General features: G+C 39.9%; 1 protein-coding gene across 1 annotated transcript; it reads left to right on the top strand.

Moving 5' to 3' along the window:
• The first annotated feature begins 264 nt into the window (after window positions 1-264).
• lhx6a (LIM homeobox 6a) lies at window positions 265-14,257 on the top strand. The gene is made up of 9 exons (XM_008424039.3): window positions 265-1,071; window positions 1,909-1,980; window positions 2,110-2,292; window positions 3,783-3,904; window positions 10,464-10,684; window positions 11,931-12,031; window positions 12,129-12,224; window positions 12,476-12,650; window positions 12,761-14,257. Exons 1-9 carry the CDS (start codon window positions 994-996, stop codon window positions 12,838-12,840), a joined length of 1,128 nt encoding a protein of 375 aa, XP_008422261.2. The 5' UTR covers window positions 265-993; the 3' UTR covers window positions 12,841-14,257.
• Window positions 14,258-14,367: the final 110 nt, after the last annotated feature.

Raw genomic sequence — 14,367 nt, 5'->3', positions numbered from 1 at the left:
ATTTCGATAGATAACTCGTTATTTTTTAAAATGTTTTTTTAATTAATATTATTATTAATAAAGCAAGGCCTGCACAGGAAACGGAAAATGGGTCCATTGTAGTTGAAACTAAATTTGCAATTTCAAGATGAAATTTCTGTACACAAATTCATGCGGGAATTTTGTTTTTTTTTAATATTTTTAGTCAGTTATATTTTTTTTTAGCCAATCAGACATGATAAATGCCTGGTTGAAATGTTTAGAAGGAACTGTAACTTATTATTTACATGAATACGATAGGGGGAAAAAACCCCAATACAATTTAACAGTTAAAATGTATATAATCACTTTTTAGATTTGCTAAATCCACAAATGGTAAAAATGTATTTATAAATTCCGTGCATTACGTTTGCTATTGTTTTTATTCGTTCAGAGAACACCAACACGCAGATGCATAACTTGAGTAAGTTTGTGACACAGCTGTTGCAAACTGTGTCCACCCTTCTGAAAACTCTTTCCTCTCCCTCCCCCTTCTTTAACTATGAGGCAGGCCCGCAGAGCCGCGCAAACTTTCCCTGCAGCTCTGCAGAGACACTTTGGTTCTGTTCTCCTGGCGCTCTGGTCGCCGCAGCCCAGCCGGCCTTTCCTGAAGACTCGGAGTAAAAAAGCTGCCAAACCCTCCGTTTGATTCATTTCCTGTAGACGGGCTTCTACTCAAAAGTGGAGAGAAAGAGAGAGAGAGAGAGAGAGAGAGAAAGAAAGAAGGAGGGAGAAGAAGTTGGACACGGGAGTCATCGCATCTGCAAAGCTTCTGCCTGGTTGCCCAGATCTGAACGCGCTGCAGGGCTTCAGCGGACAAAAAAATTATTGTGTCAAAAGCAGAAGCGGTGCACCAGATATCCAACGGATATTGCAAACCTTGACGCCGACTGACGCGCTGTTTCTTCCCCTGGTTTGAGGCGCAGAGTTTGGAGACCCTGAAGACTTGAGACTGCAGGAGGGAGGGGGGAGTTCATGTACTGGAAAAATGAAGTTTTGTCCCCTCTCTCAGAGGGAAATAAGATTCTGTCTGAAGGAATTCCAACAAAGCAGGTACTGACACTTTGGGAAACTGTTATCAGGGGGTGCGTATAGCACCATTTTGCGCCTGGGTTTTGCGCAAACTCTGTGCGTAAAAAAAACAACAAACAACAACAACAACAACAAAACGCTCCTTCATTGCATGTCTCCTCCGGCCAGACCGCGCCGTTTCTTTGCATCCCGCAGCCTCCCGCTTTGTGCGTCTTTTTTTCTTTTTCATTTTGCCTTTCTGTGATGTCACAGGAATCACCGCTTGTGTACTGAGATCAGCCGCACGCGCCAGCCGCCGTGAGGAGGCACGCGCCCTCTCTGTTATGAATAGCGTGATTTGCGGTCCGCGAACCTCTCTCCCTCTCTCTCCTCCGTCTGTGTCGAGCGCAGCCAGTTTCGCCCTGAAGAGAATTAGATTTTAATTACAGCCATTAAAAATCAAATTTGCAATTCTTTGGGTGACCCGTTGCCTTCTGCTGATTGACAGATGAAATTGACACTCCGGGTCCCTCTTATCCGCAGCTATTTGTAATTACAGGTAGTTGTCCCCCCCCTCCACTCATGCTGTCCTGGATTGCGCGGAAAATACTATTATTCTCAGAGGCATGGGTTAAGGGCATGGGGGAAGAAAAAAAAATCAATCCAAATTGAAATAGCTTCATTAAAATGTGCCTTTTGTTGCGGGGGCCCCGTTAGCGGTTTTAAGCGCGGCTTATTGTCGGGACTGCTTTATAAAGGAGCAGCCCTGCACGAAGAGGGTTCCGCAAATGTCTCCCGGGGATTTTTTTTTTTTTCTCAGCTGAAGATGAGATGTGGAAACTGATGAAGACCGGGAACTCACTGAAGGCTTTCTTGTAGGTGATCTGCGCCGAGCATCAGAGCACACCGGGATCCCCACGCAGCACTGTGGACTCCAAACACACACCGATGGTGAGCGCCTCTCTATCGTTTGACATCAGTGCATCTGTTTAGAAGTGGGAAATCGCGCAATAAAAATGGCGACATGATGCGAACCGGATTTTTATTTTTATTTTTTATAATGATTGCTTCTGTTTTCAGTCTCACTCGGACGGGGAGTCCCAGCGCTCCAACATGGAGCGGGAAGACATCCGCTCTCCTCCCAGCACTCCGTCCACCCCCTCCGTGTGCTCGCCGACCTCCACCGCCAGCTCCGTTCCGTCCACCGGGAAGAACGTGTGCGCCAGCTGCGGGCTGGAGATCCTGGACAGATACTTGCTGAAGGTGAGCCGGAGACCTACTCTATTTTAATTCCCGCCTCATTAAAAAAAAAAAGAAAAAAAAAGGTGTAAAATCTTGCATGAAAATCGACAGACAACAGCCTGTCTGCGAAGTACAAACAGAAGCAAAGTGTGCGTGTTTACTGTGGTCTTACTGGGAATGTAACAGACAGTGTGTTACACACATAACAGTGTGTTTGTTCTGGTGTGCTGGAGTGAAAAGAAAGTCTCAACATCTTAATGCGCCTATTGTGTTGGACGATGGCACTTTAAATACCCCAAAACTGCGGAACGACAAAGAGAAAAAAAATCTAAAGTATTTATACAACAAATTTAAAAAGGTTATCATTATTATTTGAACGGATCGTGAATGTTAACAGATGCGGCTGATGTTATCTCCAGCGTGAAATGTTCGGAAACTGGTCTGTTGTCTCACAACAACAATAATTACACTTTCAAACTTTTATGACAATTTAAACAAAGAAATATATATACATGTTGCAATAGACATTTTTATTACTTCAATATTAACCTAAAAACAACAATAATAGAATAGTTTCCCCTCGTTTTTCCAAGTTGTTGTTTAAATTCGACCAACTATTTAATCATTTAAATTATTTCAATAATATTCTGAAAAATAATAAATGCATATAAGAATTATTTATGCTAAAAATATTTTCTTCAGTAAACGAAGCATCTAAATAGAAAAAAAGACTATATTTACCGTGTTTCTAATTAAATACAGCGTTTAAAATATTTATTTGTATATTTTAAAATATAACAGAAATTGTACATTATTATGTCAAATTCTTCCTGCGAAATTTTCTTTAGTAATTCAACCCTACATAATTTAATATACACACTGACAATTTAGTGGTAAAGGAAATTCCTAATTGTTAAAATATCATGCTGCTCTCTAAGGTTGCGGCTAACAAACCAAACAAAAAGAAAAAAAGCCACGTATTTTACAAACTGCAAAAAAAAAAAATTATTATTACAATCACCAAAATTATTATTATTATTATTATTATTATTATTATTATTATTATTATTATTATTATTATTATTATTTGTAGCAATAGATTAAACATACAATATAATAATTTACACAATAATTCACTGTATGTGCAAACATAAAACTGGACTGACTTACAAAAAAACAGCAACATCAAAACCGAGACAAATCGAAACCATTTTTTGACTTTTTTTTTTTTTTTTTTACAGTTTACTACATGTAAATCATAAGTGAGAGGCCTGATCTCTCTCGGGGGGAAACTGGCGATAATCTCGTTAACTGAGTCGAGATCAGCCTTTGTGTTCATATTAGTGCTGATTAGACGGAACTCTGCAGCATGTGGCAGCAGGGTTATCTCAGCACTGACAAGCTAACTCACTGTTCTTCTTTTTTTTTTTTTTTTTTTTTTTTTTTTCCTTTTGGGCGGGGGATGGCGGGGGTTTGATCGTGGATTTGACACGGCTGGTGTCTTTTCGCAGGTGAACAACCTGATTTGGCACGTGCGCTGCCTGGAGTGCTCGGTGTGCAGAACGTCACTGCGTCAGCACAGCAGCTGCTACATCAAGAACAAGGAGATCTTCTGCAAAATGGATTATTTCAGGTAGGGGTAAGTTTATGGTCGCGTTTTCAAAACACCACGTCTGCTCTATAGTTTTTCCATCTCTCTCTCTCTTTTTTCTCTCCCTACACTCACGCAAACATATGAGCATGCACACGCACCCTGCATCCTGTATATCCTTGGAGGTAGATGCGGGCTGCTTCATGTAATTTTGAAAGGCTCTTTCAAAAGCTGAAACTGTGTATCAAAATAAAAGTCAGTGCTCACAGGGAAGAGTTGAAAGATCCGCGTTGTTGTTATGGCTATCTGACACACAACGTTTCTAAGAGCCACAGACAGGAAAGCACCGCTCTCTGCTTCTCAAGCATAAAACGTGTTTGTTGTGGGAGTTTAAATCTTCATATTTATTAGGAGAACAATTTCACGTTTTTGATTCGACCGCTTTTAAAAATGCGTTCATTAAAGCTCCGTGAGTTTATTTAAATCTCTTATTTTTCCCCACTATTATCAGCTTGGAAGCGTTGCTGTTTCCTGACTGCAAACGAGATTTTCGCATGATTCACACAATGCAGCATACAGAGCATTCAGAATTTAGTTGCTGTTAGTCCGAACCCCCAAATTTACCCAAGTCCAATTACGTCACAATTCGCAAACTCACTCTTAAGGCACCAAGATCAACCGGTCAAATGTATGTATTTATGAATATATCTATAACCCTGTTAAATGGAGGTTTAAAGATTTTTTTTTCTTCAGAATTTCTTCCTCCTTCTCACTGGAAGTGATGATGTTTTGGAGTGGGTCAGTCAGACATTAGGGAGATGGAAGGGAGGCCTTCCAACCTCAAAGAGCTGAAGCTCAGCATCAATAAGTATAAATATCAAATGTAGAAATGCACAAAAATCTGCTCAGCAACAAGATTTTATTGTTCTGATGGTAATAAAACAATTCTCTGATCATGTAGAAGGATGAATATAATTTTGCTATGAAGTTTTTGCTTGATTAAAAAAAAATGTATATAAAAAGACAAAACGAGACAAAGTTTTAAATCATTTGGATAATTTTGCCCCAAATTATTATCGGATTGCTTGCAATATTTAATGGCTTCATTCTTGGATCTACACTTCTTACCAGTAATTATTTTCTATTATGAAACCCAAAGGGTGAACACAAGACATTGCTCTCTATGCATGCATATGTGTGTGAGTTTGTGTGGTGTGTGAGGTTGAAATGGGTTCACGCCAGCAGCATAGTAATATTATGTTCAGTAGCTGGGTTGGGGTCAGACACACCAACGCCTATTTATGCTTAACACTGCAGTTTGTGAGTGTTTGTGTGTGGGTGTGTGTGTGTGTGTTAAACAGAGCAGAGGAAGAGAGTGCATGGAGCAACGCGTGAACTTGGGTGTTTGTCTGATCAGAACCTGACACCAGGCCAGGCCAGCGCTCTGAGGTTTATAATCACCCGCAATTAGCTGTCCTCCAACCCCAGACCCACAGGCCTCCAGACCAGCAATTAGACCGCCCCGAGAGTCTGGTCCAGCATGTTCCTGACATGAATGTGACTCTTATCCAAACTGAAACTCGGATGCAAAGAGACATGAAGCTGCCCACTTTAACGCGCATTATTTGAAATGCATATTATGTACAAATAATATGATTTCACACGGAGATCTGTGCTCACGTACGAGCTGTCAGTCGTTTAGCAATTTTTAAAAAACAAACTGGAGTTTCATATTTGCCTTGCTATGTTGTGTTGCTGAACCAGTGGCCTGTTTAAAGGCTCCATCCTTTGCTTTTTTTAAAATTAAACTGACAATCAAAGGCACACTGTAGAGTTTATTCTGAATTCAATTAATATTTCCAAAAAGGAAAAAAAAAAGAACATAATCTAGCTTTTCTTGTCATTGGAAATATTGTTATATTTTAGGCTTTAATTTTGAACGTGTGTCAGCTTAGTAATGCCGTCAAAGCACAATGATTGACTTTCCGCTAAAGTTGTACATATTTACCTTTTGAGATGCAGGATATGGTGCTATTTTACAGGGTGAATTAAAAACCGAATCATACGACCATTTTTTCCCCCAGAGCAGCGGGGTTCTTGGTGAAATAATTACATGGCTATGGGCAGTGCCAGTGTTAAAAGGCCTTCAGTCGAGTTATTTAGCTACAGATGGAGCTCTTATTTATTATCCCTAAATAAATGTAAAAAAGTTCAACTAAGAAAAGAGGAGAAGTTTGCCAGTGGTGTATATTTATGGTTTTGGTTAAATACTAACATCTTAGCTGATTAAAATAGGGCAACACTTCCAATTGCCAAAGTAAAAGTACAATTTAGCAGTTTTAACTCAGAAATCAAAACGTAATAGTGAGGATTTGTGTGTTTTTGCAGGTCAATTACTATCAAGTAGAAGAGTGAATCCTCTAATTTTGTAATGATTTTCTTGTAAATATCAACATTTCCTAGTTGAATTCTTAGAAATTATTTTGCCATTTCTTTAAGTTGGCCTGAGAATATAAAATCGTGTAAATGCGTAGCAGTAAACAGTCTGGTTCTGCTGCAGGGCCTGCTGCGCCTCTCCCCGTTCTGTAAACACAAACTGCAGTCTGGGCTTAGGCCATCAGATTTAAAAGTGAGCTAAACACTGCTGGAGTCCCGATCCTCTGGGCTGCTTTCAGACCTCTGGAGATGTTTCCTCATCTGTGTCAGCCTCTCATCTGGCTTTGGACTGACAGCTCCTTTAATGGGGCGTAATAGCAGGAAATCAGAGTGGGTTTCCCTCTGTGTATGTGTGTGCAGGGATGGGGTTGAAGGGGGGTTTGAAGGGGATAAAGCCCCCACTGTGCCTCTCAAACCAATGTCAGACCTCAGGAGTTTATCTCGCACACACTTTTACAGATATATATATAAAATGCTTCTTTATCAGCCGCCTCCTCTTCCTCGCCTTCCCCTCACTCCACGGAAACCTCGTCCATGAGCGTCCGTGAGCTGCAGGCAACACGGGAAGTTGCTCTGCTGTACTAATCAGGGGCTCCCTGGGACGTCAGGGCTGTAACTATGAGTGTGTGTTTCACATCTAAATGCTGTGCACCTCTTTATGCATGTGCACTCTTTGTTATTTTTGGAATGGCAATTATTCATCACCTACCCACTTCTATTTAACTGATTAGGTCTCCATAGTAGCAAAAAAAAAAAAGGAAAAAGGAAAACAGGGGGCACAGAGAGAGTGGTTTGACATTTTTTTAAGCAAATAACAAATCTGTCTGCATTTGTTCTATTTAGTTAAATCCAAAGATTGTATTCTCAGATTTGAGCAGAAAGAAAAAAAAAAATCCAAAAATCTGCAAAGAATGCAAACAACTTCTTCTTATTTTTTCTCATTTGATTCCTCTGCTGCAAACCTGAGATGAACCATAAAGCCACACAGTCGGGCATGAACAGAGTTTGTACAATCTAATAATAGCGAAGTGAGTTTCTCAAAGCTCATAAGGAATAATGCAGGAATCAGTAGCTCCTGAAAGCACTTTCAGCAGCAAGAAGATTACTATAAAAAAATCATATGAAAATTAGTCAAACAAGAGGCCAGTAATGAAAATGATTTTATTGGTGTGGGATGTTGTAGAGGTGGCCAGAAATGACATTGTTCCAACATAAATATGTTTTTTTTTCTTTTCTTTTTTTTTTAATGAAGAACAGAGTAGAAGGAGGAAACTGATCGAGAGAGGAGTAGGAGGCTGAAACATGGGGATGGTTTACAGCTTTTCTGGGTTCTGTCTCTTAGCATGAAACTGACAAGCTGTCATGCTGGATTAGTCACAACGTTTCACAATGTTTTCCTTCTTTCTTACTGTAAAAACGGGCTGGAATCCTCTGTAACGATGTGCACGGCGAGCCACGGGGTCAATTTGTTTCTGGCACGGCCTTATTGGCTCGCAAGCATGGTCCAAGCTGTGGCTAGTCACAATATATCGGATCTATTATTACTTGCTGATTTATGATAAAATCCAGAAGGGAATACAGTTAAGATGGCCAGTAAGACACAGTCAACGACTTGTCCTCCATGACACCACATGCATAAAAATGAAACCTCTCGCTCTTATGCAGAAGAGGAGCTGCAACCTTGTGATGTCGAGGCTGTAGTACGTTTTTATCCCAGACAGAGTGGACTTGAGTGCACTGAAACGCTGCCAAACCCACTCACTTGGCAACGCACCCTTGTCCTCCTGCTCTCTCGCTTACGTTCCTCACATTGGCACTTCCCTCTGCACTACGACTGTTTGCCTCGGTCCTTCGCCTTCCCGAAGGATGTTTATTATCCTGCTCCCTCCACCTCGCCTATATTCTTCCTAAAGTATTTTTGAAATACAGCTTACCTCTGAGTTTTATTCATGGCGTCTTCTAATATCTAAAAGGATATCTCCATAGCAAGCATTAATCACCATAAATCTGGCTGTACACTCCGGTTAAAGGTTGCTCTTTATGCAGCTCTTTTTTTTTTTCCATGCTGCCTCCTTCACCAGAATTGCCAGCTGCTGACCTCAACAATAGCTCTTAACCTAACCCCAACCATCTTGAACTTGAAGCATTTAACATTCATTAAAGTCCATAATGCACACTTCAGAACACAACTCAATCCCATGCTCTATTCATGTGTAAAGCATTACTTTATGTGGACATTTTAAAGCGTCTGACAAACGTGATATTTTACGGCAATTTTCTTTATTTGCATTAGGTGTCTTGTCTATTCCTGTGTGATTGTTTAAAATTAGATTTAGCAACTGTATTTATTAATGCATGTGACTAAAAACCCAATTAGTAAAAAACGGAGAAGGACGTCATCATTGGATATTATATTTTACCTGGAAAATAACAGTGAAAAGTGTTTTACTGTTTGAAGTTTCTTTTTTTGTACAAATACAGTCAGTACACCTGGACTTGTGTTTTTGTGTTTAGATGAATCCATTTCCTGGGTAGGGTTAATGTTGGAGCTAATGCTACCGTTTCCTTTCTTCTACTCCCCTTGTGTCTCTTTCCCATAGAAAGAACACCTGACTGACTCAGTACTTCTGTGCTTAATGGACTCAGAAAATCAGTAATAATCAAAGTGTTTCTCCCATGGATTTTGTGTACTCTTTTTGTTTTCCTTTTTCCATATTAGATGTGCTCCCTTGTTTATTTATCTCTCTCTCTCTCTGCTTATTTTACTCTTAACATCCATCTGGCCAAGGGCAGATGCCCAGAATTTAATGGTTTCTCCCTAAAGGGAGAGCTTCCTTCCCATTCTCAGGATTTGCTGTTAATGACTCAATGAAGTTGAGGGCTCTGTTAAGAAAACTTTTTAACTAATCACCATACAATACAGTCAACTAAATTTGACTGCATTGTATTCCTCAATTTGGCCTGCATGCAATCTGATTCGAATCTAGTTTTGACTATTTTGACTAGAATGAACTAGACTAATTTAAACTGAATTTTGACCAAAGACAGTTCTATACAGTTGGACTTGAAACCAGATTGTCTTGCAAAATACCTCAAGATATATTTGTTTTCAATTAGTGCTGTATGAAAAATGCAGTTGGCTTTTTTTGTTTTAATTTTATTCACATATCAGTTCTCGTTAACCCACATTTTGCTAACACTTCCCTTTTTCCTCTATCATCACCTCCACTCTTGATTAGCATTAGCATAGCTACATTTAACAGCTGTAGGCACCAAGGGTATGGAGAGGCCAACCAATCTCTTGTGACTGTGATATTGCACATATTTATTTTGTGTTGGTGGCTGTGATTTGGTCCATTGTGCAGCTCAAAATTAAATACATTTAGAGTACCTTAACTTCTTATATCTACAAACATGTTATATTTTTCTCATCCGTCATATTCACAGCCTCTGAAATGCAGCTATTCTTTTTTTTTTTCCCCCCACAGAATTTGTTGATCTAACAACTTAACGTCCACTTCCTCAAATACAGCTATCCCCTTTCTCTTGCAGTGCCTCCTCGGATATTCATTTCTCACCCACTGTCTCCCCCCATGCTCATCAATTCCCCAAACCGCCCACCCGCAACAGTAACTAACACACAGAGGAGCTCACTGTTACTATCAGTTACAGTGTTGTGACCTGAAATGATGTCATCGTCCTTCCTCCTTCTCCAGGGTGTGCAACCCCCTGCTCCTCCGTCTAATTTAGGATGTGTGTTTACTTGTGTGTGCGCGCGTGCGTTGGGTTGCGTGTGTGCGTGTGTGTCAGGGCCTTCATGGATCAACCAGGAAATTGCAGGTGTTGGTTTGTTTGCATTCAAGGCTCAGCTTGCAGGATTTTTTTTCTAAAAGCTTCATCCTCCTCCAAGGTTTCTTCCCTCAAAGGCTTCGGAAAATGCCACAAGTTTAAACACACGCGCGCACACACACACACACACACGCACACATACACACACATACTTCATCTTGGTTAAAAAAAAAAATGTTCTGAAAGAAAAGGATGCAATTGTGCACGTTTCATTTTTTGGATTTGTTTTCGAGTGAACACTGCCCTCATTTCTCTCTCTGTGTTTCCTTCTCCTCCTCCTCCGCCCCATGCTGTTCTCCTTTTCTCTCCTTCACAGTAGGTTTGGTACTAAATGTGCCCGCTGTGGGCGGCAGATATATGCCAGCGACTGGGTGCGTCGAGCGAGGGGGAACGCATACCACTTGGCCTGCTTTGCGTGCTACTCGTGTAAGAGGCAGCTGTCTACGGGAGAAGAGTTCGGCTTGGTGGAGGAGAAGGTTTTGTGTCGGATCCACTACGACACCATGGTGGAGAACCTGAAGCGGGCGGCTGAGAGTGGTGAGGGGCAAAGATGTTTCCCTGTGCCATTATGCGTTTTCTGTATGCTGCTAGCATATAGTTTCTTGTGGCTCCCACTATTATTTAGGACAACTTGATCCACAAATCTAGCCAATGGCAAGAAGTGTTAACAGACAGGCAAAAAGATGTCCTCTGCAGTAGGACACACAGCTAGTACTCGTTGCCGTCTTTCAAAATCTTTTGAGCTACATGCAAAAACACTGTGGGTGTGGAGATAATTTTCAGAGACCCAGGAAGACCCAGAGTTTCTTGTTAGTATTTAGATTAAGCTAAATACAGTGTAATTCTGGAAGAAAAGCTGTAATATGCTGTAAAACACTTGACACTTTGGTAGAATCCATTTTTAAGGAGGACAACCACCCAGAAAATACAGCCGCGGCAGCTGCATATTATGTATTAGCTGAAAGCATAGTCACGCATTAATCTACACTCAAATTCAGTTGGGAATGTGGAGCAGGACTTAAAAATAAATGTTCACAGAAGCTCTTAATCTAATCTGACCGAGTTTAAGCTGTTTTGCAAAGAAGAAAGGGCAAAGGTTTCAGTTCTCGGTTTGTGAAGCTGGTGTAGCGATACACCCCAAAATACCTGCTGTTGTAATTGGAAAGAGGAGTTTTACAATTACTGACTTGGGAGGGCTGATTGGAAATGCACAACACACTTTTCAGATTTAATTTTGTGTTAAAATAACAAAAAAAAAACAAAAAAACAATGCACTTCTTTGAGTTTATCTTTCACATAAATTCTAGTGCTAAAATTAGAAGATAACATAAATGCACTTAACATGACAAATGAAAGCACACACTATAAAATGTCCTTTGTTTTGTCTATTTAATTACTGACAGCTGTTTGAAGTTAGTATGAAACTATTTTAGGACCGTTACTCATAAAATTTTGCAAAATATTTTGCAGTTAAATGCAACTGATGAGTTTTAATTGATATGTTTTTTTGGGGGGCTTAAAAATGTTTTTAACAGTGTTGATATGCTATGAATCTTCTTAATGCTTATCAAAACTTTTGCCAATTTTCTGTAAGTCATCTGAAAGTTTGAAATCTGGGATAGCCAATATTTTGAAAGCATGGTGCAACTCAACGTTTTAAAAATGTAACATATGGATCTGTTGGACGTGATGCAGAAGAGGCTGACACTAAACCAAACGTGTGATACCGCTTAGCTGCAAATATGCACTGGATCTATATCTGATAATTCGGTGTGTTTTTCAGGTAACGGTATTACGTTAGAGGGTGCAGTACCGACAGAACAGGACAGTCAGCCCAAACCCGCCAAAAGAGCACGAACGTCGTTCACTGCAGAGCAGCTACAGGTGAGACTCTACCTTCAATGAGTGTCTTAGAAACTTTGCATCTTTTTTTAGCAACTCTCGCGGTTCATCTCTATTAATATGTTGTCAACGTATGAAGGTCATGCAGGCGCAGTTTGCTCAGGACAACAATCCAGACGCCCAAACGCTACAGAAACTGGCAGACATGACGGGCCTGAGCAGGAGAGTTATACAGGTCAGAAAGGTCACACATATTCACAATCTACTCATCTGCATGCAAACTCAAATGACTCAGTTCCACAATTCTTTGTCTTGATCAAACCACAAAAAAAAAACAATAAAACACCTTAATTATTCTATACATCTGTATAGAATAATTAAGGTGTTTTATTGTTTTTTTTTTCTTTCTTTTTTACACCTTTTTTTACATCAGCATAAAGCAGTGAAGGGAAAAAGCGTAGCTACATGATGTTTGTGTCTTCATAGGTGTGGTTTCAAAACTGCAGAGCGAGACATAAAAAGCACACGCCCCAGCACAGCGGTGCTCCGCAGGGTCATCCTCAGTCCAGGATACCCTCGTCGCTGCCCGATGAGCTGCATTACTCCCCGTTCGGCAGTCCTGAGCGAGCGCGCATGGTAGCTCTTCACGGGTACATCGATAGTGAGTTTACTTTTTTTTTTTCAGCTCTACAATGTTTTTGAAGCTTCATCAAAGACAAGATATTCATTTGTGTGTCTTTTTTTTTTTTTTTTTAAATACATGTTTTTCAGGTCATCCGTTTTCAGTCCTGACCTCTCAGAGCCTCCCTCACCAGGCCATGTCGCTGCCCCAGCTCCCCCTCAGCCGCTAGCTCTCCACGTGACCCCTGACCTCTGGATCTTTACTCCGGATCTGCCGTCAGTGAAGCCGCCTGACCTCACTTGAAGATTGTGCAAGAGTCGTGGAGAAAAGACTAATCTTCCAATCATGGACGGAAGGAGAAAGGGACAGATCTGCCGTCGTCTTCTCTTCTTTTCAGTGGACGGGAACATTCAGCCTGTGGCCAGTGTGTCAAATCAATCACCTTCCAGCACTTATTATCAGCAGGAACTCTCAATCTGTGTTTTATACCCACTGACGGACACACCCTGATTCTCATGTACAGCATCTTCAGCTCTCTTCACCCACCTTCAAACTTGGGGGAATTTTAAATGGATGTAATTGATAAAAGAAGCAGGACTGCAGCTTCTTGAAGGTTGTCAGATTGTTGAAGATTAAATTAAAATGTCACTGTGGCCCGTTGGGAAGGGCTCACACATTAGAGGTAAGACTCCTCCCTTTTTTATTTTTTTTCTCACAGCAACCATGAAGGAAAGTTAAATGTAAACGATATACTGTTTGCATTTGAAATAACTATTTACTTAATGATATTGTAAAAAAAACAAAAAAAAAAATTCAAGTTTCCAATTACATTTTAGCTTGACAGCTTTACAATTAAAATTTTGGTATAAAAATACAAACAAAACGAGATGTGCCTTATTCATTAAAAATAAAGCTTCCTCATTAGTAAATTCAAAACTAGATGATTTTAAATGGTGTTAAATATTTATAAAACGCCCCTCCAGATTACACTCACACATTTCTCTCTTAAATTAAAATCAAAAGGCATAAAATTGGAAGAGTCTTTTTTTTATTGAATAAAGGCTTTGGCATATGTCCTAATTCTTTTACAATGCTTCTAATAAAGAAAAAATCTAATTTTAACATCTACTCAAACCATTCCTGAAGAAAGTCACGTTTGTATTTTCAGTAATTTATAATTAGAAGGTTGCTTGATTTGAAACTCTCTCTCTGTGTGTGTGTGTGTGTGTGTGTGCGCGCGCGCATGTGTGAGTGTGCGTTTTTTTTACAACATAAGGAAAAGTGAAAACTTTGGTACAATATCGACCCAATTAAACCAAGTGGGTTTGTACATAGTGAGAAGTGTGCATGTGTTTCTGTGTGTTTTTGGGGCGGGGAGAGTGAGTGAGTGTGTGTTTGTATGTTAGTGCCATGGCCGTTGTGTTGAGACAGAATCCAATGACACCTCAAAGACCTTGTATTTATTGACATGATAAAAATCCCTGTAAAAAGCACTTTTTCCCACTTTCTGACATCGTTTTGTTAAGTCAAGAAATATTAACAAGAAAAAAGAGAAAAAGAAATAAAACAAAGGGTTTATTTGAGAGATTGTGCATCATAAATGTTTTGTGTAATAAAATGCAATAAATCAGAATGTGATCATTTGGTTTGGGTGTTTTTTTTATTTTTTTATATTTGTGACAATGCATAGATGAACATTATCTCAAAAACATCAAACCAATGGAGCGGCATGGAAAATTAGCATGATAGTTGAATT

Source organism: Poecilia reticulata, chromosome 12 (assembly GCF_904066995.2).
Source record: "Poecilia reticulata chromosome 12, P_reticulata-male-v2, whole genome shotgun sequence".
NCBI classification, from domain to species: Eukaryota; Metazoa; Chordata; class Actinopteri; order Cyprinodontiformes; family Poeciliidae; genus Poecilia; species Poecilia reticulata.
This window is presented reverse-complemented; position numbering and strand designations above follow the sequence as displayed.

Coding starts and splice junctions, on each gene's coding strand:
- lhx6a (XM_008424039.3), top strand. CDS start 994: ATGTACTGGAAAAATGAAGTTTTGTCCCCTCTCTCAGAGGGAAATAAG. Junction 2,293..3,782: donor TGGACAGATACTTGCTGAAG/GTGAGCCGGAGA, acceptor GTCTTTTCGCAG/GTGAACAACCTGATTTGGCA. Junction 3,905..10,463: donor TGCAAAATGGATTATTTCAG/GTAGGGGTAAGT, acceptor TCTCCTTCACAG/TAGGTTTGGTACTAAATGTG.